Source organism: Passer montanus, unplaced genomic scaffold (genome assembly GCF_014805655.1).
Source record: "Passer montanus isolate IOZ18808 unplaced genomic scaffold, ASM1480565v1 scaffold65, whole genome shotgun sequence".
NCBI classification, from domain to species: Eukaryota; Metazoa; Chordata; class Aves; order Passeriformes; family Passeridae; genus Passer; species Passer montanus.
In genome coordinates this window covers 854256-879378 of record NW_024371593.1, presented here as the reverse complement: position 1 = coordinate 879378, position 25123 = coordinate 854256, and the positions used below count along the sequence as shown (strand labels likewise).

At 47.1% G+C, this 25123-nt stretch overlaps 2 protein-coding genes across 2 annotated transcripts in view; both read left to right on the top strand.

The window, feature by feature from the left end:
- The window catches only part of TSPAN32 (tetraspanin 32), a 28434-nt gene extending 17639 nt beyond the window's left edge, over positions 1-10795 (top strand). The window contains exons 5-8 of the mRNA XM_039728370.1: positions 4401-4502; positions 5983-6075; positions 8174-8257; positions 10406-10795. Coding sequence (XP_039584304.1) covers positions 4401-4502; positions 5983-6075; positions 8174-8257; positions 10406-10501 — 375 coding nt within the window. The 3' untranslated portion in view covers positions 10502-10795. The remainder of the gene's footprint in view (positions 1-4400; positions 4503-5982; positions 6076-8173; positions 8258-10405) is intronic.
- Positions 10796-21072: 10277 nt separating this feature from the next.
- Positions 21073-25123, top strand: part of CD81 (CD81 molecule) — a 32605-nt gene continuing 28554 nt past the window's right edge. Inside the window, exon 1 of the mRNA XM_039728280.1 lies at positions 21073-21223. Coding sequence (XP_039584214.1) covers positions 21158-21223 — 66 coding nt within the window. The 5' untranslated portion in view covers positions 21073-21157. The remainder of the gene's footprint in view (positions 21224-25123) is intronic.

Genomic DNA, 25123 nt, shown 5'->3' with positions numbered 1-25123 from the left:
CTGGATCAAGGAAGGGTTTTGACTGAGTTCACAAGTTTATTCCAGTTTCACTTCATTACTGTCTAGCTTGTGGTTCATAGCTGAGTGTGGGAGTCTGCAGTAGCCACCTCTAGAGGGACATTTCTGAGTGCACCCTCTGTGGTGATGCTGGAAGGACACAAAGTGCTGAGGTTGTAGTTTCTTCTGAGCCTGCACTGCATCTGCTCAGTTTGATTCCTCAAAGGCATAAAGACCCATAGGAGAGGAGGATCCTCCTCCTGCTTCCCATGCTTGTCTTCCTCCTCTGCCGTGCCAAGAGTATTCCTGTTTATCAAAAAGGAGGAAGGTGGTTTTGTCTTTGAGACAATCCTGATATCTCCTTTCACTATGTTCTCCTTGAGCTTTGCAGAGGAATTTTTACCCAACAGCAGTTGCAAAGGTGGCTCACTAAGACTCAGACCATTGTTCTTGGTACAAGTCTACATTAGTTTCCACCTAAGTGACACTTCCAGGTTGCCCAGACAGAGGCATTCACTGGCAGCAGGATTGGGATTCATTGGCATCTTTGTCTTGCAAAAACATCAGGAACTGAAGGCAGACCTTGTCTCATCTTTCTGTTCCAAATCCAGTTACAGGTAAAACTTATCCTGATAAATAACCTAAGTCAAAAATGTCTTTTTTCCTCCTGAAGGAGGTAAGGTGGAAATTTGCTTTAGTTTTAATAGCCAAAGGCAAGAACTCTACTTGCTTAGAGTACATGTCTTCCTGCAGTCATACATTCTGCTTCTTGGGGGATAAAGGATGATAAATAATCTCAAAATTCCTTTTTTCTTTTACTTAAGGTGAAAAATGGTACTTACTGAGTCAGTTGGAATCAGCTGCATCCATTTCAGTGGTGATTTTCCATTTGTTGTATCCAGCAACCCATCAATATCATTCCTAAATGAATATTTCATTAAGGAATGCAGACAGAAATGGAAGGCAGTAATTATTTACCTGATTTGGAGCTGGAACATTTCACCCAGCTTCTTCCAGGAAAAGAATTAGTGTAAGGTGTGACCTCCATATCACTCAAGCTGGAGATTTTTCTTAACCAAAGTCCAGCTGATGCTTTGCCTTCAGTTCATGATATTCCTTACTGATGAGCACTGCAGGCTCAGTCTCCCTCCAAGGGAGAGCTTTGTCCAGCAGAACTCTTCCAGCAGTGGATCACAGCATGTCTCTAGGAACAGGAAAATCCACTTGACTATTATGATGCTTGTGTGGGAGGAGTAAAAGACCTTTCAAAAAACAGATGAACTTTCTCTTCTCCAGCTGTATTGGCCCATTGCATGCTAAGTACTGTTTAAGTGATGGGGCACAGTTCTTTATCTTAAAGCACATTATTAACAGCATCAGTGTAAGCACTCAACAATCATCCTGTTGCTTCAATGTGAGACAAAGCACCCTGAGTATTTTTAATATTTTTTTCCCCAACAACCAGTCTAAGATACAGAAAAAGAAAATTGTCTTGAGGCAATGGACTCAAAGTTGCCCATCAGGGGAGTGTGTGATAGAAATCTGTTGAGGATGGCAATTGAGTACAAAGCAGTGCTGCAGTCTAGCTCTTCACTGTTAGTAGCTGGATCAATGGAAAATATGGGGATGAACTTCTGCTGGTTGTAGCAATGTTGCAAATAAGTCATGAAACCTTCTGGTGACTGTCTCACGAATTCAGACTTTAATTTTTACATCATCAGGCATGCATGAGCAAGCATGATATTTTAGGCTGGATAAATGCTCCCATGCATGACCCATGCTTCAGAGCCTGGCTGCAGCTCTGAGTATAAACATAACCCCCTCCCAGGCAGCTAAGTGTGATGTTTTGCTCTCCTATGTCTTCTCTAATTAAACCAGACTTCTTGTATGCTCTGTGGCACAGTCTTCTGCACAGAAAGAAACAGAGAGTAATAAATACTCTATCTATTCTACTATCTACCTATCTCTGAAGTATTTAAATGAGAAAGCTGTCTGCAGTAGTCTTTGAAAACAGACCATTATGTTGTATGAAAACAGCAGTTTTTCCCTCCAAAATCAAATGATCCTAGCTAAAATCAGAAAGAGGATGTGGTGGAACTACAAGCAATTCACTCTTTAAAAAATGGATTTAGAGTTTGGTATTCCCTTACTAGGATCTGAATAGCCTATTCAGATAATGTCTGGATATAAATGCTAGATATAATTGCTAGATAGAAATGCTGAGAATGACTAATCAGCAAATTGTACTCTTAGGCTTGCCCAGACACACATTCTAAAAGGAAATTATTGCTATTAAACATTTTCCATTTAATGACTTGTGTTTTCAGCTCTTGGAGGCTGCTTGACAAAATGAGAATAAAAAAGTCAGTAGGTAACTGAGAAGTCAGTTCACAAGCAAGCTCAGAAATGGTGCAATTGAAGTCTCTAGTAGTCATTATGTACCTGGAGATTACCATCATCATTTCCAGCACTGCAGCTGAGCTGGCTGTGAAATTATGACTGCTTATGATTTTTTCAATTATTGTTTCCAACAGCTGAAATAATTTTCAGCCACTGTTTTGTTATGGGCATCTTGTTCCTTCAGTTCTTTCCTATCCACTGTTATCCTTCAAACAGCTACCTCTCCCAGTATTTCCTGGCCCAGATTTCAAGAGATCTTTAGAAAGTAGTTAAACTTCTGGATTGCTTTCACCCCTTGAACCCCTGTTTGAACATAGCCACTTGCTTGAACCCTTTCATTTTTTTCTTTTTAAGTCATCCAAATTTAGGCCTTTTGCATGAAAGCTCAGTATCCTGACCCTCATGGTAAATATGAAAAGACAAATATTGTGCATGCAGCACTGGTTCCCTTACCAAAACGCATATGTATGTTGTCACAGCACAAAATAATTTTTATCCCTGCATCTTAGACTGGGATCAGGATATTCAAAAGGTTATAATCGCTTAGGTTAAGAAACCCGCTGCTTTCTTGTTCCTTTCTCCACAATAGGAGCTCAAAAGATTATTCTTTTTTTCATTATTCTTAATCCAATTCTTCAGTGGAAATGGACGTTCTTTTTATTGAATCCATTTATTTAATTGCTGCTTCTGGAAAGCTATTTCATGGCCCACAAGAAGTTAGAAAAGCTTGGATATTTTCCTTTTGATTGGGTTATAAGGTTTGCTGTGGGGAAGGTTGGTGCAGAAGTCATCTGGAAATCTGCTCTTATTGTTGCACCCACCTCAGTTTATGCACTCTGATACCCAGAGGGAGGAAAGGAGCTCCTCACCTGTGTGGAACAGCTCAGTGTCAGACATTTTGCTATGGAGTATTTTTTTCTTGGCCCATAATATCTGAGCTCTGTCTGTCACTGGTCTCTCTTATGACATGTTGATAGCCATGGAAAATCTTTTGATGTGTGCCTTCAAACTCTGTTCCTGGAGGCACTGGATGCAAATAGTAATCTCAACCCCCTGCTCCCTTGCCTCCCTGGTTATCACTCTCTGTTTGTTGCTTGTGTTTGGGACAGCTGGGCAGGACAGAGCAATCTTGCAGTAATAGATGTAACCACCTTGAATGATCTTGGTTTCACCCCTGAGCAGAGAGTGCTGGGGTTTATTCCTTAGAGGAATTTCCGAGTGTGAACCTTTAGGCTGAGCTGCAGAGCCTCCCTGAGAGGTGGCTCTGTTCCCAGAGAGGTCCCTGTGTGGCCACCTGCTCTGCCTGTCTCCCATTGATTTTCCCTCCTGAAAGACAAGCACTGACTGCAGGCCCACTCGGACTGGTGCTGCTGAGGAAGCAAGGGAAAATGAAAGGAAGAAATGAGGTTTTGACTCCAGGCACTGAGGGCAACTGTCATATTTTTTTTTCCTCTGACACCCGAGTGGGAGTTGGCTGGGATCTGTCAAGCTTCAAGTTCTCACACATTTGGTAAATATTTAGGGTCTGACTCACCACTGAATCACTCCCATTATTTTTTTTAACTCTGTTCAGAGGAATGGTTCTGCCACTTAGACAACACCGACCCTCTGAGGTTCTCTCACTTTTTGTACTCTAGCATCTCATGGTCATGTGTGCCTGTCCTCACAGTACCACCTTCAGGATGGGGAGATGGCGTCAGCCCTGGCTGGCAGAGGGGCTCAGAGGCACACTGGTCGCAGGCACCCAAGTTCATCTCTGACACAAAATCCAAAACTGGCCAAAAGCTCCAGCCATCAGCTGGTGAGACCCTGGCTCCTTAGTGTCTGGTGGGTCGCACACCAGCCCCTGCTGCTGCCTGGGGGTCATTTTAGTAGCTGCACTACTTGTATTGCTATACCTGGGAGAGCTTCTGTGGAAATCAGGAAGAGCAGAAGAGCACAATTCCCCCCAGAGATGACTGTGATCAGTGTTTTGTACCTACAGACCTCTGCTTTCATTGCAGGTAGAAGACAGCATGATGGATGTGTATGATTTTGTGTACGAGGAGGTGAGGAGGAACACCTCCAGCTTCAGGAGGCACGAGCTGACTGCCATCCATGAAGCAGTAAGTTGTCTTTTACCTGCAGGAAAAAACCTTGCCCTGGGGTATCTTCCTGAGGGCTTTGGCAGGCTGGGGCTGACACCTGTGCTCTGTCTCGTGAATGCTGCAATGCCATTTTCCCTCAAGAACTGAGTCCTCCAGCCTGCTGTGAGTCTGTTCCTCTCTTTTTATTCTTCCTTTCTCATATCTGACCAACCAGATTACCAACAAGAACAAAGGGCCATCTTTCTGAGCATCACTGTGGTGCAAGACCTACAGAGCTTCTGCCCTGCAGCTGCCATAGTATTTTCTGTCTCAGCAGCCCCTGTGAATTGCTCCCTATCTGTGGTACAAGATATGCACCTGGTCAAGTAGAGATGAAGGGGCAGGAATTCCACATAGTCAAGCAGTAGCATTTTCATGTGGTTGTCCCTATTTATCCTCAAGTTTGTGTCTGAGGAGTACTGGAGGCTACATGGCCTCTTACAGAGCTGGAGACTGCTGGCAGGCTCCCAAAAACCACTACCCAGGATGCTGTTGGTCTGCGTAGCTCAGCAGGTAGTCAAGGGTGGTTACGTAGAGCACAGGGAGGACATTTGCCCCCAGAGCCACAGGAGATGAGTGAGGATGTCCCCCACAGTGAGAAACTCCCGAGTCCCTGCGGAGTAAAGGAGATGCCATTCCCTTGCACAGCAGGGCTTGTTTGGGGAGTGAGTTCATGGCACACACAGGGCTGGATGGGGAGGTCAGCCCTGCTCAGTTGTTTCCAGACACCTCCCACACAACTCCCTGTATCCTTCTATATTTTCTTAAATCATCATAACAAGTACTTTTCAAATCTATTTCTATCTGTGCTTCTCAAAACACAGAAGAGGTCAAATGTTCCTTTTTGCAGTGGTGGTGGTGGCCCTCAGAGCCATGCCCAGGCATGGAAGTGCTTGCTCTCAGGGTTGTGGAGCAGCACGCCCAGGGTCCCATTTGACAAGGAGAACCAGGCACAATGTCTGGCTTCACCAGTTGCTTATTTTAGTTGCTACTTGAAATGATGGAGAAGCAGTCTTTCTACTCATGGGTTTTTTTCCCCTTCTGCCAGAGTTCCAAACTGTGCAGTGCACCACAGCTGTAGGAAACCAGCTCCCTGGTGGGTGTTGCTGGGCATCCCCTCAGCCCATAACAATTACTGGAAACATGAGTCTGCATCCCTGGGCTTTCTGGAGCAGCCACTGGGAGCATTAATATGACCACAGAGGAAGGGCTCGGCCCCACTCCCAGGCAGCAGTCCTGGGGGAGCATGAGCAAGTTTGAGGCCAGATCCATCCACCTCCCCTGAATTTAGCTTGCATTGCTGCAGTTGTTGATTCCTACGTGCTTTGCTCCTTGCCACCCTGGTTGGGTAGCCCTGCCTGAGGCAGCAGGGTCACATTGCCAGCACCTCCTGCTGCAGCAGCTGGTAGCAAGGGGAGAGCCCTGGTGAGCAGCTGGCTGACTTCTCCCTCTCTTGCAGTTCCTTTGCTGTGGGAAGCACTCTCCTTTTGGGGACACAACCGATGTTGAGAACAAGACATGCCCACCCAACCAAGTGCATGATGAAGGACAGGTAAGGGAAAGGATTCTTCCACACCATAGTGGGGTTGTGCCTCTACTTTCTAGCTATCAAAACCTCACTTGTGCTAAAGTGTTAATGAGAATTGTGCTTTTTGATGGTTTGGGGTTGAAACAGATTGGGATTTCTTTTGCTGGGGTTTTGTTTTTTCAATAACACCGGACACAGTATGGGAGTAGTGCTCCCTATTCAGCTCTAGGGTCCAGCACAGGAAGGGCATTGACCTGGTGGAGCAAGTCCAGAGGAGGCCACCAATATGATCAGAGGGATGGTGCATCTCTCCTACGAGGAATGGCTTAAAGGATTGCTTTTGTTCAGCCTGGAAAAGAGATGGCATGGAGGTGACCTAATTGTGTCCTTCTAGAAAAGGAGAAAGATGTGAGAAAGATGGAGAGGGACTTTTTGAAGGAGGGTGCAATGACAGGACAAGGGGGAATGTCTTGAAACTGACAGTAGTTTCAGATTAAATAGTGGGAAAAAATTCTTTACTGTGAGGGTGGTGAGGTACTGGCACAGGTTGCCCAGAGAATTTAGAAATTCCCCATACGTGGCAGTGTTTAAGGCCAGGTGGGATGGAGCTCTGAGCAACCTGGTCTAGGGAAAGGTGTCCCTGCCCATGGCTGGGGGGCTGGAACTGGATGGGGTCTTTAAGGTCCCTTCCAACTCAAATGATTCTATGATTCTGTGAATTAGGAGGAAGAGCCCTGGCAGATCAGCAGGTCTCAGACCCACAGATGCAGTTTCCTTCACTGTTTTAAAAAGCCTTCAAAATGCTTGTGTTTGCAGCTTGTCACTTCCCTCCAGCTTCCTGCTCATCTCCTGTGCTTGCAGAGAGTGTGAGATATCACAGGCATGTATCAGAGCACAAAAAACCCTGACTTTTCCACATGACACTAATTTCTGACACTTAAAATGTGTTCCAGTTAACAGCAAATGTGGAATTTGATGTAATTCCTTTTTCTCCAGGGCATTAAATAGGTATTAAAATGAGAAGCTCATGAAGCAGGCTGTGATGCCCAGCAGGAGCTTCCTCCAGTACGCTTCATTCTGGCTCTTTCAAGTATCTCAGTGAGGCTGCTGGAGAAGCCACCAGTATTAGACTGTAGTGTGCTGAAACTACAACTTCATAGTCTCTGAGCCTGTCTGTGGCACGATGATGTTTCTTCCACCGGAGTTGCTAAAGCCACCAGCATCAATATATGGTGTTGAAAGACCAAAACCACAGCGCTGCAGCGATACAAACACGTTGTCAGGTGAAGATGTTGAGCACTAGCAGCAACCGTGGTGCACGGGCGCACGGCAGCCCGCAGGGCCAGCGTGTCAAAGCACAGCCTCCAGGAATGTCACATCCCAGGACAGGGTGGAACTCGGCTCAAAGAGCAGGAAGGGAGAGCAGAACAAAGCTGGGCACTGTATGGGCGACTCATTCCTCCCACTTAGTGGTCTGTTTCCCTTGCTTGGGAGCCGGGGAAGTGAGTGGGAGGATGTGCTTTGTGTGACACAGGAAACCACAGAGGCTGGTGGCCACACTACGCTCACTCCTGGCTTTGAATGCTCTTTCCTTGTCCTGCAAATCCCTTCATTAAGGGCATGCTCTTGCATTTCTGAAATGGCTGTCTTGGCTAACACCTCGGGGATTTCTGTGAGGCCATTGGTATGCTTAAGGCTAATGTATATTAATGCTTGCAGCACCTCGCAAAATCGAGCTGTTCATTTAGTAACCTCGGGGAATGCATTTGGCATCACACTGTGCTCTGCTTTTCTATCTTTCCACTTCCTTCTTTCAATTTTTCAGTGGGTGAAAAGAAAAAAGCTTTTGCTTGACCACAGTTAAGCACACATCCTCCACAGTCCAAAATGCACCACGCCAATAAAATTGTAGGCGTGTTGTAGTAACAGAAAAAATACCACAGATGTTTGCCTTCCCAAGCTGCAGCAGCAGCATAAGAAGGGAGAACTGCCCAGCTGTGCAATGCTGCACCCCTTTCTTGCCTCCTTTTCTCTCTGAGGCTGTGGAAGCGCTGTTGTTGGGATAAAGCCCCCCGCCAAGCTGCTGCTGTGTTGCAAGGGGTATTTGTTTCTCTCTTCCCAGGACTGCCTGCGAGAGATCCAGGACTTTCTGAAGAAGCACATGGACTTTGTCTTCTCGCTCCTGGGCATCGCCATTGGCTTCACGGTAACAGTGTCTGTCCTGTCACATTTTGGCCCTGAAAGGCAGGATACAGTATCCTGAATTAGTATTCTGATTAGCCCCCAGAAGCTAGAATTTTGGGTGATTTTGGATGCTAGCAGCAGAGAAACAAGCAATGGTGGACTCCACTGTGGAAACTGGGAAAGGGTCAGGAATCTGGCCAGGCTGATAGGTGGAGGGGTTTTCCTGCAGGAAGAGACTCGCTAGACAGTTTTTGTACCCTAACAAGGCATGGCATTTGGGAGTGGGGAGCAGGATGCAGCAGCAGTTGCATTTCATCTACTCAGGCTTGCCTGCATGACTTCTCCTGTGAGTGAGAGGCCATGTCACCTCGCTGGGGCCTTGTGGATTATGTAGGAAGCCAGCAGCAATGGCAGAAAAGGAGAAGCAGTAAACCCTTTGTATTTTAGAAAACTTGCTACCTCCTAGATCAGCCTGGGAAGCTGCTTGTGCAGCAAGAGCTGGAAGATCTTGAAAGCTACTGAGCACCAGCAGTGGAGCTAGAGAGCTGTGCAGAAGGGGAAGGTCTCATCCTATTAATGATCACTATATGAATCTGATGAGGTTCATCTCAATCAATGTGTGGGTAAATCACAGGCTCATAAGGAGCAGGTTGCAAAGGAGAGGGAAAGAGTGTGTTGTCTGGGCTCCCAGGTTCTGTCTTTGAAGGAGTAACATGCAGAGGAGGGGTGAAATCATCTTCAGATGATGGCTCATGTAGAAAGGCTCTGCAGTGAATTTTTGGGAGAACAAAAGAGAAGATTAAATGCTGCAAGAGAAGCATGTCTTTCAGTGGTGAGGGGGCTCTGGGGCTATATGGGGATGGTCTCTTTGGAGCTGGAGCAGGCCACTAGTTAAAACCAGCCTTCTTGTTTGCCCACCCACTGTGTGACAGAGGTGTATCACTGTAATTACCTGTACACAAGGACTCTGAACGTGTGGTGATGCACACCAGAAAAGAGCATGTGCCAGGAGACTCCATTCTCCACCATGAAGGAATGATATCACCATGATGTGACATCTCCATGCTGCTCCCCAGCTGCGATGACCTTTCTTATTGAAAGTGTATTTGGAGATTGTTTTATGCCTTGTGTCCACCTTGGCACATTTATGGATTAGAAGAGTCTTCTCCATCTAAAGAAAACCCAGAGGAACAAACTATTTGTATTTTATAGCAGTAAAGTAGGAAAACGTTCAGGCATTGCTATGGAGCTGTAAATGTGAAGTCATTTGTGAATATTTGGTGTCACTTTCCAATTTTTCTCAAGTATAAGGAGAATTTCACTGCAGCTATATTCAGATAAAAGCTGGAGCACTTTTATAACAGATACACTTTTTTCACAGCTTGATGCTATAGCCAGATAAGGCAGCTGTCTTTGAAGCCTGTGCTAGAGGAAATCTCGCCGCGCAGTTCGCTATTGTGATGGCAGGATGCAAGGGAAGCACAAAAAGAGGACTAGAGCTGCTCTGATGTCACTGTCCCTCAGCCAACAATGCTCACACATCCCCAGATCAAGCTGCAAGCAAAGGCATTAGCACATTAGGGCATACTTGAAGAAAGAGCACATTGTTACAGCCCTCATTATCCTTCCCATAGCAGCCTTACCTTGGATATGTAGCCTGTGTTAATCCTGATGTGTGATACACTAGGCAGAGTATCACAATACAGAGGAAATACACTGTCCTCTGCATTCATAACTGTTTGGGGTTGGTTTAGGCGTTTGTCTGTTTGTTTGTTTTGTTGGGGTTTTTTTCTTCAAACAAGACATGGGTGTTGTGGTTTTTTCTCCCTATGGTATCTTTACAAAAGGCTACTATTATAAGAGGTATGTTTGTTTGCATAGAGGAATGTTCTGTGGCAGGAGTTAAATCTGAATTTCCTGGTTTCATCTTATTTCTTGGTATTTTTAGGGCCAGGTTTGAGCTGTGCTATGCTAACTCCAATCAGATGTTTTAACCATGTGTTGCTTTGTTTTTAAACTTCCATGTCAGAAATGGTGTTCAGCACTTCACTGAAAACAGCTCTGCTCAGTAAACTGTGACAACAGGCAATATTTATGATTGCTTATTTGCACAGATGGAGCATCATAATCAGTTATACACTTAATGCCTATCTCATTTATTTCCTTTTAGGTTTATGGGATGTTCCTAACTTCATTCCTCTGGTTCTCCATCCACTTCAGCAGTAACCTGTACCGGAAAGGCAAATATATCCTGCGAGAGAGGTAGAAACCTGATGCCTGGGCATCCCTACCAGGCAGAGCCAGCTCTTGGCACAGGAAGAGCTCTGAAGTCACCCACAAAATGCCCTGGGAAGGTATTGAGTGGGGTCAGATGGTGGGATATGTGTCACACATTTCCCCTGTCCTGCACTACAACTGGGCTCAGAGATGCAGATTCCCTCGATGGGAGACATACGGGCTGTGGCTCCACAAGAAGGACACAAGGAGTTCTTTACAACCAAATGGAGAGAAAAGCCCAGCAAAAATCACAGCATTAAAATAAACTTCTCTTGTGCTGTCATCTGAGCAGTTCCCTGTGAACCCCAAAGATGCAATTTTCCTAGGAAGATGGCTTTGGATCGCAGCCCAGGATCAACGTTGCACTATCAGTAAATAAATGACAGAAGTGTGTCACTACCAATGGGAAATGTGCTCTCCCAGCCTGGACACTTCCAATGATTAACTTTGGCATGTTTCTGATAATGCTGGATGCTACATAGACATCCAATGACTATCAGCTAGTTTTCCCATTTTCAAATGCTACCAAATTTATAGAACTTTTGGTAGAGATCAGGACAAAAAGTCAGAAAATAGTGAATGAGCTTTGAAACAACTGACCAACAGAAGGACATGTTTCTGTTATTCCTCTTTGCTAATGCAACACAACTTTTTTTTTATTATTATTAGGATTTAGACAGCCTCCTAAATCTTGATGCCACACTGATTTCACATGGGCTTAAGCCACACCTGTGTCTAATGCTGGGCCCCTCAGTTTAGGAAGGATGTTGAGATGCTCAAACATGTTCAGAGAAGGGCCAGAAATCTGGTGAGGGGTCTAGAGCACAAGCTCTGTGAAAAGTGGCTGAGGAAGCTGGCGTTTAGCCTGGAAAAAAGGACTCTCAGGATGACCTTATTTATCACTCTTTACAACTGCCTGAAAGGACGGTGTAGCCAGGTGTTGGTTGGTCTCTTCTCCCAGGCAACCAGTGACGGGATGAGAGGACACAGTCTTAAGCTGTGCCAGGGGAAGTTTAGACTAGACATTAGAGAAAAATTGTTTACAGAAGAAGGGATTGAACATTGGAATGGGCTGCCCAGGGAGGTGGTGGAGTCACCATCCCTGGAGGTGTTTAAAAAAAGACTGGACGTGGCACTCAGTGGCATGGTTTAGTTGATAAGGTGGTGTTAGGTCATAGGTTGAACTTGGTGATCTCCAACCTGGCTGATTGTGTGATTCTGTAACTTCCGGCCCCAGCTCTATGTTTATCAGGCTTTGCTAACCCCCTGTGCTCTTGTGGTAAAAGGACTTTGATATTACACACACAAACAGAAGTTTAAATCTATAAGAGAACAGGACTGATCTCCAGCCAGGTCAAACAATACAATGTCCAACTCCACGTCCTTTTTACATCACTTTATCAATAATAAACAGAATTTGTAAAAGGCTGTCAGTCTAGCTGAAACAACAGCTCCCTGGCTTGCCATGTCCTCATGTTGAGGAGGCAGAGCAGCTTCTGAGCTGAAACCCATCATTGCAGTATATGTAGCTGTAAATTATACAGCTGTGTGAAATGTCTGTTGAGCCAGCAACAGCTTTCTCTTCTTTGTACATAGTGGGTTTTAGGCATGAAAAATTGTAAGTAGCAATTGTTTACTGAGATAAACGTGGGCAACTCTGTGCTGATGTTCAGGACAAGTCCTGGCCCTCTGGCAGGGGCTGCTGCCTGTACAAGAACAGCAGTACAGCCTACAGCACCTGGCTGGCATTTTAACCTGGGCTGCAAATACCTTGCATTGGAAAGAGTTGTTGTGCAGGGCTGAGGGAAGCTGTCATTTCTCATTCCACACCCTTGGAACCAGCAGAGCTTCACTGCTGACTTCACTGGAAGCAGGATGAAGTTCAAACTGCCCCAGTGTATATTCAAGCTACCTCCTGGCAGTCACCAACACACCTTAGTCTGGCAGGAAATTGGGTATGATATGCACTTTCTAGTGGGGAAGTATTCACTTACACATGTATATGTATCATCACATTTATTGATCTCTGGAAAGAGACCATCTCCTTTGTGAGCTCCAGCTGCTGCTGTCAGGCTACTGCTATTGTTATTCCTCAGGCCAGGTGGTAGCTCATATGACTCATGGTTGCTTCAATAAAGATAAATTTCTTGCAAAAGGCCATCAATCCTCCTCTTTTTTGTGCCATGCATGAAGCTGCCTGCATTGCTTGGGGGTTTACACCATGGGGGGATTCAGTAATTGTTTCAGTCCTGGGAAGAGATATTCCCCAGGCAGCTTGTGCTTGCCAGTCCCAGCAGTGTGCTGAGGGAGAGGATAGCCTTGGTCCTTTGGAGGAAAAGGAGCAGCTCATCGACCTTGTCCCATCCTCAGCCAGCTGATGGGCCAGCAGGCTGGCACCTCTCGGGGAGTAATGCAAGCAGAAGAAGGAAAAATGCTTAAGGATGTGTTTAAGCTGTAACAATCAGAGTATTTATATGGAAAAATGTCTATGGTTTCTCTTTTTTAAGGATTAGGTAGTCAGGTCTTGCACACTGCTCTGCATTGGTTAGTTAACTGCTGATATTCTACCACATCAAAAAGCATCATGGACAAATTGGTGGAGTCAGTGTCATCAGTGTGGGTTACCTGCTGAAGCCTCATCAACAGGTACAAAAAAATCTCTGTTAAAGCATCACCACCAGGACTGCTGAAGCTTTAGATGTTCTACCTTCCCAGGTCAGTTTTTAATGTAAAGGCATAGTTGTGGACAGGAGTACATATCTAGGATGAAGGTATCTGCTTTTCTGCTCCTAAAGATTACAGAGGGATGTCATTGCAGGGTGGCAGGAGCCCCTGCTGCTACACACAACACAAGCTCTGGGAGAAGAGTGTGTCCAGCCACTGGCCTTCTAGTGAGCTTTAGTCCTATTTCACTGGCTGCTGGAGCTCCCCTGCAAGGAGCAGCACCTCCAACAAGGAGGTGACAGAGCCATGCCTAGTTGGACACGCTCTTCTCCCAGTGTTTGTGTTGTGTGTAGCAGCAGGGATGTGATGGCATCCCGCTGTGATTTTCAGAAGCAGAAAAGCAGATCCCTTCAGCTCCTTGATTTTTAGAAACCTGTTATAGAAGTGTGCAGTGTTAACATTTTGTTCACAGTTGTAGAAGTGGCAGCACCGAGGGATGGCTGGATGGAACCTGCAGGGTGGGTGAGTGTTAAACAGTGTTTTTACACCTCTGCCAACAAAAAAAATCCTTGTTCTACAATGAATGTTTTTGCACTTACTACTCCCTAATTTTCTGCTGGCTAGGGGCAAATTACAGCTCTTGTGTGACCAGAGCAAAACCCCAGGAACTTATCAATAAGTAGTGCCAAGATTTGCACAGTGTTGAGAAGAGTGAGAGAGAGATTTTCGTGGGAGAAGAGCATGGAGCTGAGCACGGGGGATGCAAGCTAGCAGCCAGACAAGGAAACACCTGCAGAGCAGTGAGCCTTCCTGGGGCTTGCTCTAGAGGAAGCTGTTTGTTATAAGCATGTCAACACTCACACTCTGCTAGGAAAGAAATCCTCTTTATGTAGTCATATATGGGAGAAAAAAAAATAGAATTTTCAAACCACAGGTTCAAAGTTAAATATTTAGTTGTGAATTGGCTCCAGCTACTTTTCAATTAAGTTGCAGCAATTATCAGTTATTTCCACTAAGATCATCTGGGCGGTTGCAGTCTGCCTCTCTCTGAGCATGCCTTGGCTTCTGCTCATGAGTTACTTTTTTCCTTTTACTTTAGACAACCCCCAGCTCTGTCTGAGGCCACAGGAAGAGGGACCAGCATAAGGCCAGGTTGCTCTGGCCTGTGTGGCCACCTTTGGGGCTACCTATAAGCCTGTGGGGCTGGGGAGCATCAGCCCATAGGAGCAGCAGGCACCTTTTGTGCTGCTCTCCACCCTTCACTGCCCATGCACTGCTCAGGCACTGCTCTGCCAACAGGAGCATTAAATTCCATAGAAACCCTATATGGGGCTCACCATATGCTCATGGCTGGACTGACCACAGCTTGCTTATGAGACAGAGGAGCTTTTCCAGCTTTTCCACTCACTCTGATGGCAGTGGATGATGCTTAGAGCACTTGTGGAAAGCACTGGTTAAATAATACAGTAACTCTCTACAGAGATTTGGTGGTGAGGAGAGTGAGAATCTTTCAACCTTGTGGTGCGCTGTCTTGACTCCAGACTGGTTTGCTATTTCCTGCCCTTTTAACCCTGCATTAGAGAGTTTCTGCTGTCCTTGAAGGACAACTTCCTCATGCAGCAACCCCTTCAGTGTGCAGCTTGGATTGATGCCTGCAGCATGCTCCTAGAGAAGACACTGCTGAGCAAGTCCTTGCAAAGTCCTAGAAGCTGGCAAATCTGGGTGGAGCCTTGCAGTGCTGGAGTGTAAGGAAGCCAACTCCTGCCAAGGTAAAGCTGTGTTTATAAGCTGCAGACATACAAATATTTTTCAAAGTAATAGTTGATAGACAGATGTTTTTCTAACCAGATGCAGAAGTAATGCATTTGGAAAAGCAGCTGGCTATAATTCTCCTCTAGAAATGCAGCCAGAGGTGGAAGATGCCCCACACAGATCTCAGCCAGCACAGCTGAAAGCAGTTGAGGTCAGAAGCTGCTGTGAATACACAGTTAGATCACACACATCCTGCAACTTTCACATGAAGGGTCATTGCAGCTCTCTCTGTTCGTAAAATGCAGTTGGGGAGAAAAGTGATCTATTTCTTAACTGTATACTTCCTCTTCTGGGAGAATGAGCAACTGGCAGCAAGAATCAAACCTGCCCACTGAGAGATGTAACAATGTGTGGGACAGAGGGGAAAAACCAGGGGGTGAAGAGGAAGAGCTCTGGAGAAGTCTTGGAGGCTGTTTTGGAAAAACACAGGCTGTGTATGTTTTGAAGCTTTTGGCCAGAACTGTCAAACCCATAATTGACTGCAGGCCTGCTGGTGAACTCACTCTACTCCCCACCATGCCATCCCTCTCACCCCCAGCACAAAACTACTGCTCCCTTCATCACCTGGCATTTGGGAGTCCCTCAAACAGATTTATACCTGGAGGCAACCTGCATATCTACCCCTGCCAGGAGGGTCAAGGGGAAAAATCCACTTCTTTATCTAGAAGGGATACATGTGGTGGTTGTTCAGCTTGCAAAGAAGTGGCACCCCTGAGGAGAAATATGTTCACCACCAACAGCTAAAGCCCTGCTGTCTTCTAGTTATTATTTCCTTAGACTCCAGCAAGCAAAGAAGAAAGGTCCTTCCCAGCATTTCTTGGAGGGAGATGCATATCCCTGCGTTGCTCACCCTGGAGTCACTGGCAATCAGCTAGCTGGGTTGTTTATATCATCCCAAGACAGAATCCCCTGTCTCCCCTCAGCATCACTGAGTGCTATTGTTTAACCCCTGTGTGCAGCAGCTTGCTCACGGACGTGCTTGGTTTCTTTTTAGCCCTGTTACATCAGCAATAAACTATTCCAGTCTTTATTCACCTACTAATGAATTATACATTGATTATACAATAAGAGCTCTTTGCATTGACGGGCTGGGCTCTGGCACCTCCCAAAGCACAGCTCAGCCCAGCTGTGACTCAGTCTTCTCTGATGCCCTGAGAAAGATGAATGTTCACTTTTTGTGCTCATGAGCTAAGAAGAGAGAGCTTCTGCTTGGAGAGGAAGCCCGCTTGGGTTTTCACTCCCTCGGCTGGAGCTCCAGCAGGAGCTGATGCTGTCCTTCCCCCACCATTTATATAACCTGACCTATCGCCATAGATACATTCATATAAATATTTAAAGATGGCAGAGAGATGGGTCAGGCAGATGGGAACCATTTGTTGAGTTTATTAGAAACAGAAAGTTCAGGCTCAGTTACAGGTCTCTGCTTGCTGCATCCCTCTCCCCTGAGGCTGCAAGGCAAGTGCAACCCCCTGCACTGTCACAGTGCTTCGACTCAGCTTATAGAGATGGGCATGGGGATTTTGGATAAGCAGGCACCATTCTCTCCTGCTGGGGCACAGGAAAGATATTCTGAACATGTCCCCTTAGACTTGGGGATTAGATTCCTCATATGTTTTTTTTCTATTCAAAATGAAAGTGTTGGCTGGCTCCCCAGGGGTGTAGACAGGTCTCTCCTGATGTGATGGAGCTCCACTTGGGGATTAGATTCCTTTTTTTTTTTTTTTTTTTTCCTATTCAAAATGAAGGTGTTGGCTGGCTCCCCAGGGGTGTAGACAGGTCTCTCCTGATGTGATGGAGCTCCATAGGCCAGTACATGCACTGCAGTTTGTCTTTGCTCAAGTCTCTTCCTTGAAAAACAGCTTTGTGGGGTGTTGGCTGCCAAGGAAGTTACCCCTGAGTGCTCTGGGACTGTTAACCTCCCACAAAATGAATTTTGGAGTTTCTTATCATGCATCTCCAAAATGCCCTATTTAAAGCTCTTTGGTAATGCCGCTGTTTGGCTTTTTTTTTTTTTTTTTTTTTTTTTTTTTAACCAGAGGTAATTGAAAATTCAGGCTATTTCTGTAGTACTTTGCAATAAAAACAAGAAGTGGTGGTTAAAAGCTAACTAGGACTTCACCAGAAAAATGAGGTGCATTTTTTGCCATGGTTTATCCATCAGTTTTGAGCTGGCTGAGGAGGGCAGGGGGATTGTCATGCAAGCCCAAAGCATGCAGCCAGAGTATGACATCAGCAGCCATCCAGTGGATAAGGGATTCCCATCTGCTCTCCCAGATCTCCCGGAGACCCTGGTCAGTAGGAGTTTAGAGCCTGCCTTGAAGGTCATCAATTCCCATCCTGGTTGCCAGCTCTTCAGGCCGTGTAAGAGCAGGGGAGGATGTGTGTCTGTCCTCTCCCCTCATCCCCCTCCCTCACTTTTTATAAAACAAAGGGGTTTTAAGGGGAAGCTGCTGGAAGACAGGTGGGCATCCCCCTGGGATAATGAAGCTGAAAGCCCCAGGGGTTGGGTTTGCTGAGTCCTGCTGGTAAGGGATGTTCTGCTAAACTTGGACTGGGAGGCAGCATCTGCTCTAACAGACCCTGGTGAGTCATACCCAGAGGTGCCAAAACCCACAGGCATGACACTGGCTTTTATAAACAGGTTCACAAAAACCCCAACGACCCAAGCCAAACAGACAGAAAAACCACTGCAAGTGCCTCTTCTCTCAGCTGCCTCACTCTGCCTGAAAACCCAGTTGCAGAAGCACATTCAAATAGCTGCTTGGGGAAGGGTTTATTTTTTTAATTTGGGGTTTGGGGATATTTTTTAAAAAAACATTTTTAGAGTATTTTTTTTTTCAGGGATGAAAGGCTTGGGGGGAGGTGGGTAGCTTCCTCACAGCCCTGCCTGCAGCTGGCTGCTTTGTGAACGACTTCATGCCCTGAGCACTTGAACCAGCTTTTCCTCCTGAAGAGGGAAGTCATCAGCCCTATTCATAGCACCCACACTCAGTACTGGCATGTGACACCCAGACACAAACTGAATTTTTGCAAATTAGCTTCACTTATTTATAAAGAGGTGATAAAGCCACTGAGAGCCTTGGAAAGGTAGTTGTGGTACTTTATAGGCTGTACAGCAAGCAATGCAGTGTGAGAAATGAGTATGAAACATGAGAAATGAGTGTGCAACACCTGAAATCACACACAGTCCTGGGAAACAGTGTCTGTTGTCTTGTCACTGCTATGGTGATGGCATTTTTCTTCCTGTACCTAAAGGCCAAAGTTTTCAAATATACCCAGCTGAGCTGATTAAAATTACAACAACAAGAAAAGATGAAGCTTGAAATACTTTTCAATTTCCAACTTTTGGAGAAGACTCTTGGCATGGCCAGTTTAAATCCAGTAGGCTTTAGGCTGTAACTGGGAGCTTCTTGTCATAGCAGATGGTGGGAGTGTGCCCCTGCCACAGCTGTCCCTGAGCAACATGTGCTCCAACAGAACCTTAAGGAACCTTCCAGAAACAGAACTCTGTTGGCTCCAAACCAAATTGTTGCCTAATACAATTTTTGGAGGACACAAAAAAGTTTATTTCTTGTTTTCCATTTGTATTCTCTCCCCAACATAGGAGAAAAAAAGGACAGAAAGCAAGACAAGAAAAGCCACAGTGGGGGGGATAAAAACAACACAAAAAAAAGCAATCCTAAGCTCCCTGGAAGTAGTTTCAATGCCAGCCTTGTGACAGTGATTGCACTGCTCTCCAGTCCACAAAAGTTGATTTGAGAGTCATTTTCCTTCATAGGTGTTGGGGCTGCTGCTGCTGAAGGCTCTACTGCAGCTAGTTCCTTCCTCTCCCACTCACAGACTCTCCAAGCAGCATCTCTGAGAGTTTTTCTGGGAACAGCTGCTTAAGTGCACAAGAGGCTTCTTGGTTCATATAGTGTTCTTTTCTTTTCTTTTCTTTTCTTTTCTTTTCTTTTCTTTTCTTTTCTTTTCTTTTCTTTTCTTTTCTTTTCTTTTCTTTTCTTTTCTTTTCTCTTTTCTCTTTTCCTTTCCTTTTTTCTTTTCCTCTTTTCTTTTTTCTCTTTTCTCCTATTTTTTGGAGGGTGGGGGTGTTTTACTATTTATAGCTGTAAAGGATGGAGGTGCAGAAAAGAAGATATGACTATGGGACACTGTGCTGGAGGGAGTGAGCAGCTCTGGGATCCTGCCGTTAGCATGTGGACTGATGAGCAGGAGCCCCACAGGATTACAGCTATTGCCGTGACCAGATGGGTCATGCTGATAATTCAGGACAGCAGTTACATGCATAAATAGCCTGGTGAACCTCCAGCTTTGTTGGTAAGTCTGGATGAGTGAATGTGGCTTAGAGACAAAGGGGTTATGAATCCATGGCAAGCCCACAATCGGGGACATACTCAGCATAAGTAATCAGGGAAGGGAGCCAACTTCTATTCATGCCTGGTCCCTGCTGCCATGTAGTGCATGGGCTGTTACTGAGGGACACAGAAAGTTTCGATGAACGTGGCAAAGCCCTGGACCAACTCAGCCCTGAGGGCAATGGGATGATTTTGGAAGAAGCTGACTTCACTTTGGAAGAACTTTCCTTCAAATGTGTAATAGCTAACAGCTCATTCCTGACTATGGGATGCATGGCTGGGAAGACTCTATCAGAATGTGCAAACACTTGGCTCAGACGCTGTTCCCTGAAATCCTTCAGTGGAGGGAAGTGCCCAGGCAGGAAGAGGGCAGGTTTCCCCACACGACGCTGTGGGCGGGTGCCAGGTTCATATTTAGCTCGGTGAGGTGCTGACCTTGGCTGGAGCTGCTCACTGATGCCTTTTCCAGGCATCCTCCTATGGATGCTTTGTGTGACTTACCACCCTGCCCCTGGAGAAGTGAATGAGCTTCCTGGAAGCATAACATGGGGTGAGAGCAATTTATATTTCTAAGGATGAGTGAGTGGGCCAAAGTGGGTTTCAGTTTGAAAGCTTGGGAAATTTCATCCTGCTTCTACTGGTGGCTTAGAGAGGGGAGGGTGTTAACTAAAATTCCCAAGCCTGTTGATATGTGTGACCCTTTTTTTTTTAACTTTTCTTGGGGAAAAAAAAGGAAGGAAAAGGAAAAAAAGAAATTTTTTAAAAATAAAAAAGGGGGAATCCCTTTGGTGGGCAGCCCTGAAGCCCCTCTGATGCTCTTGTTACCCAGTAACCAAAGAAAAAACATTCTGAGTGGTTCTACTGGCCTTGATGTAATTGCTTGCAGTACCGAAGCCACAAGCTTAGACAAAAACTGTTCAGCAGAGCAGATTAGAGATAAAATAAGGGGAAATGAGGAAACATTTCTCTGAATTTGCAAATTTTTTTTTTGTTTTTGCTTTTAATGCAAAAGATCTTTGCTCTTTTTTATTTTCAGGGGGAGGGGGAATCCCCTCATGAATGCACCCTCAAACTTTCCTGTTCAGAAATACAAAACCTCCTGCAACCCATTCACAGAGGTTTAGCCCTGCACCCCAGGCTGCCTGGTGGTATTTAGGAGGTGGCAGCGAGTTTTAAGGGATGGTGGTCAGGTTTGGGAGGTTCCCACAGCCCCCCAACACCTGCCCCCGTGTTTCCTACTTGTGTGTAGGAAATTTTGTTGTGAGCTGCCCTGGGAGGGTGAGAAGAAGGGGAAAACAAAGTAATAAATAAGAGCACATATAAAATAAAGTGGGGAGGAAGAAAAAAGTGGGGGGAAGAGATGAGAAAGAAAAATGAGTGAAGAAGGGAAGGGAAGGGAAGGGAAGGGAAGGGAAGGGAAGAGAAGAAGAGATTCAAAAGACGAAGAAAAAAAGGAAAAAAGCAGATAATAGAAGAAGAGAAGAGAAGAGAAGAGAAGAGAAGAGAAGAGAAGAGAAGAGATTCAAAAGACGAAGAAAAAAAAGCAGATAATAGGAAAAGGAGGGGAAAGCAAAAAGGAAAACAGGAATTAGGAAAAAAATGGGAAAAGTGGGGAAGAAAAAGGAAGCAAATAAAAAGAAGAAGAAGAAGAAAGGGGGTAACAGCAGGCAACCCCCGGTTTCGGGAGGCGAGGGGTGCCAGCCCCGCTCCGGGGCGTGTCCCGGGCGGCTCCCAGAGGCGTTTCCGGGGCGGGCTGTCAGCGCCCGCCGCCGCCCCGCTCAGCCCGGCAGCACAGATTCGGCAGAGCCGTCGCCATGGGAGTGGAAGGCTGCACCAAGTGCATCAAATACCTCCTTTTCGTCTTCAACTTCATCTTCTGGGTGAGCACAGGGGCGGCGGGGAGCGGGGGCTGAGCCCCCCAGCCTTTGAATAAGGGGGCTGCAATGTGGCCCGTCTGCCTGCGCCTGGGTTCAGCCTCCTTCTTGCCCCCCAGCATTGAGACTTGCTGTCTGCGATGTGCCTTAGGGGCTGCTTATTTTTCTTTTCTTTTTTTTTATTTTTTATTTTTGGAGGGCGGAGGGGCTGATCATGCTTTGCTTTTTTATATGAATGCGTGCGTATGTATGTAATTGTACGCGTATATCTATTTATGCCTGTTTTTTAAATAGACATGCAGAGGGGGAGGCAGAATCGTAGGATGGTTTGAGGTCGGAGAAGACCTTTAAGATGCTCGCCTCCAGCCGCTGCAGATGTTTATGGGCGCCTTTCGGGGCGTGGGGCAGAGCCGGGGGGGCTCCCCAGGCGGGGAGGGAAGGAGGGAGGGATGCAGGGATGCTGCCAGGCGAGGGGAGGCGCCGCGGAGCAGGGGGCGCTCGGCGAGGCTGCGGGGCCGGCCCGCGCCCCCCGCCCCGCGCAGCCGGGACCCGCCGCCCTGGCCCCGCGCCCGGGAAGTTATTTTAGGATGCAGGTTCTATCCAGGCTGGAGAGGCTGCCTTGCCTGAGAAAGTTTTTCTTGAAATAATCCGTGCAGGCATGCGGCTAATTTAGCAAAAAGGCGGCGTATCCCGGTTTCCCTGCAAACCAGGTTTGTCCCGGTTAGAAGGAGCCTCCGGCAGCGCCAGGTTGGCTGGCAGGAGTCCCTCTCTCCTGCTCCTGCGCTCGGGGGCAGCCAGATATGCCCGAGCAGGCTGCTGGGTTCGTGTTTTAAATACTCTGGTTTCCATTCCACGGAATGCTTTTTTGTCTTGGAAGTGAGTCCAGCCCCACCCTGGCAGGCAAGGCACCGCTTGGTGCCCCTTATCCAATGCCCTGCGCCCCTTGTCTGACATCCCGCTCTGTTGTCGAGGATTAGGGGGTTTGGTTTTTTTTTTCCTCTGTGCTTGCTTACGGCAGCGAATGTAGCAAGAGGGGCTGGAGAAGTGGGAAGGGGACCGATGGCTTCCAGAGCAACCCCTGGAGTGGCACTGCCTGGCTGGAGCCTCTGCCTGCGGACTCCTCCCTGGGGGTGCCCAGGGAAGCTTTTTGGGGGTCCCCATCCCTGGGAGGTGTAGGGCTTAACCAAGGATGTGCTCACTTCGGGCCTGTTCGCCTTGTGTCTGGGTATAACACTGGCCAAGGGACAGGGGACGAGCTCTGATAACAGCGGTGTTAATTGATACCTGATGTGTTGCCAGCTGCGTGAATGAGAGATAATTCCGCGTTGGTTTTTTTTAACCTTTCCCTCCACCCTTAAAATGGCCGGATGGAGGCGGGTAGGGTTGTCTGTGAAGTGTTGTTCCTTCCGAGTTACTGTGCTTATCCCAGTTTTTTTCCTTGCCTTCTGGTCCCGATTTCCTGCCATTCTTGTAGAAGAAGCTGCCGGCTATGCTTGTGAGGAAGGGTCTCCTGGGTGGCAGGAAGGATGCTGGGGGCTCTGCGCAGCCACCACTTCTCAGCGAGATCAGTTGTTCACCTCAAAGTCTTGCAAAAGAGCTGGTCTTTTATAAATGGGCGTTTTGCTTCCAAGAGGAATTGCCAATCTATATAATTTCCCCGTTATGACTTCTGGTGCCTCGCCCTGCTCTTTTGGAGGGTGCCCCCTGTGAGTGGGGGTAGATGCTTCAGTTCCTCCCCAGGAGGGTGCCTGTGAGCTGGGACCCACTGGCTCCCCAAAGCAGCCCCCAGTGCTGGACTTGCTGGTCCCCTCGCGCTGTCTCCTGTGCAGACTGGGAGCCTGGACTTCGTTAGAATTAACGATGGGGCTAGCCAGCTGAATGGTGGTTGAATACCAGACCTTGGAGTTTTCAAGCCCTTTTGTGTTGCTCTTTAAATTAGCAGGCGAGGGGAATTTTAGGTTTACCACAAAGGCAGGTTAGCTGCCAGCCTGGGGAGGAATTCTGTGGTTAACAGCAGAGTGTGATGGTCCTTTTCGCAGGGTGACACTTGAGGACAGAATGTGGTGCTGAGCACCCTTGCTGCAGGCTGGCTGTGTTGGGAAACCACCTCTAACCGCAGGGAGGTGTGAGACAGGGCACCTGCAGCCCTTCAGCCCTGCCAGCTGGTTATTATGCAGGTGCTGATGGGCTCCCCGTGCTTATTTGCTTATGATTTGCCTTGTGTGCAGCTGCTGTTCGGTGCTGTTGGTGAAAACAAGCCATAGGCAGAGCCCAGAGTTTGGCAGGCACCATGCTGAGCTGCACAGGAGCTTATTCTAGTGCCCAAGAGGAAGAAGGAAGCAATTCTCAGCCTTAGTTGCTCTGATAACTTTTTAATATATCCCCGCTATCCTGCTGGAGTGTAAATAAACTGACACCCCTCTAGCTTCCTCCCCCTGCCTTCCCCGGCAGCACAGGAGGAATTTCACAAAGCTGCTGTGTTGAAAAAGGAAATGGTGACCCTGCTGCCAGCTCCTCATTCATTGTACCTGAGATGTTTCAGTTTTATTTGATTTTTTGGGGTTGCTTTTCCTTTGTGCATGCTTTCCTGAGAAGAAGATGCCAAGATTGTGCTTGCTCCGAGGTGGCTCTTGTGGGAGCAGCAGCTGCTGCATGGACCTCATGTTCAAATGAGTGCCTGTCCCAGGAGAGAGGGTTCCCATGTGCACCCACCCACTGAAGTGGTGAAGGAGGCCATGGTCAGCACCTGTGGGCTTCACCTGGTTAGCAAAAGACAGGGCTGGAAAGACAAAAGTTCTTCTGTGCTGCCAAGTTGTCCTGAAACCTTGGGGTGGCTGATGGCGGGTGGACACTGTGCCCTGTGAGAGGCAGCAGTCGCTGTTACTGGGCAGTTTGGCTGGTGTGATGGGCAGCCCAGGCAGGGCTGGGCATCTGGCAGCTGGAGCTGCTTCTCCATCCCATCCCTAAAACTGGACTTTGCTCTCCTGAATTTTCCAAGCCCGATAGCAGAGCTCAGTGTGTGGGGCTGAACTGACCACCGCTGCAAAGGGTCCCTGGGGAGGCTGAAGGAAGCCAGTGAGCTATTTTAAAATATAATTAAACATAACCAAGGAGGAATTGACTTGCTTGGAGAAGGATCGCTCAGGCTTATTAGCTAATACAGCCCATGGCAGCCTTCCAGGTGGAGAGCACCGCTGGCTGCCCTAGCAGAGAGGTGTCTAATTAAAAGGAAGAGCTTGCTCCTAATGCCATTTTGCAGGCACTGTCTAGCTCTTCTGTGTGTTGAGGGGATGCTGTACAGCCTGGGTGCAAAGGGAAGGAAGGGCAGGAGCAGAGGGAAGGTGGAAGCGAGTCTGTCTCAGCAGGGGTGATTGAAAGGGAAGAGGTAGAGGAGCTGCGTGTTTTCTTGTGCAACTCACGCTGGAGTCTGCAAAGGCTGCACAGAGATACTTGGTGATGAGAGGTGACAATGTGGGGAGGTGGCAGCTCTCTGTGGCAGCTGTGCCATGGTAGCTAATGCTTTTGCTGGGTGACACATGACCCTCCCGTTGTGGTGAGGAGGGTGGCTGTGTGCCACTGCTCACAGCTTTAAAGGAAGAATGGAAGATCTCAGGGTTCCTTAGCAGGCACAGTACCTACTCTCCAGTTTTGTTGCTGATATCTCTCTGGGATGTTTTAGGGCGTGCTTGTCAAGTGAGCACAGCCCTTCCATCACCTACAAAACCTCTTCTGAAGTGGTTTTTTGAAGAGATGGGTGCACCCTGCCCTATGGGGGTACCTGATTGCACTTCATGGGCTGGGCTGCAGCTGAAAGGAGGGAGTGCTGCTGGCTGGAATGGGGATTGCTCTGTTTCCCTCACGTTATTCTGCCATCAGCCACTGTAATACTTATCTTCTGCAAGAGCA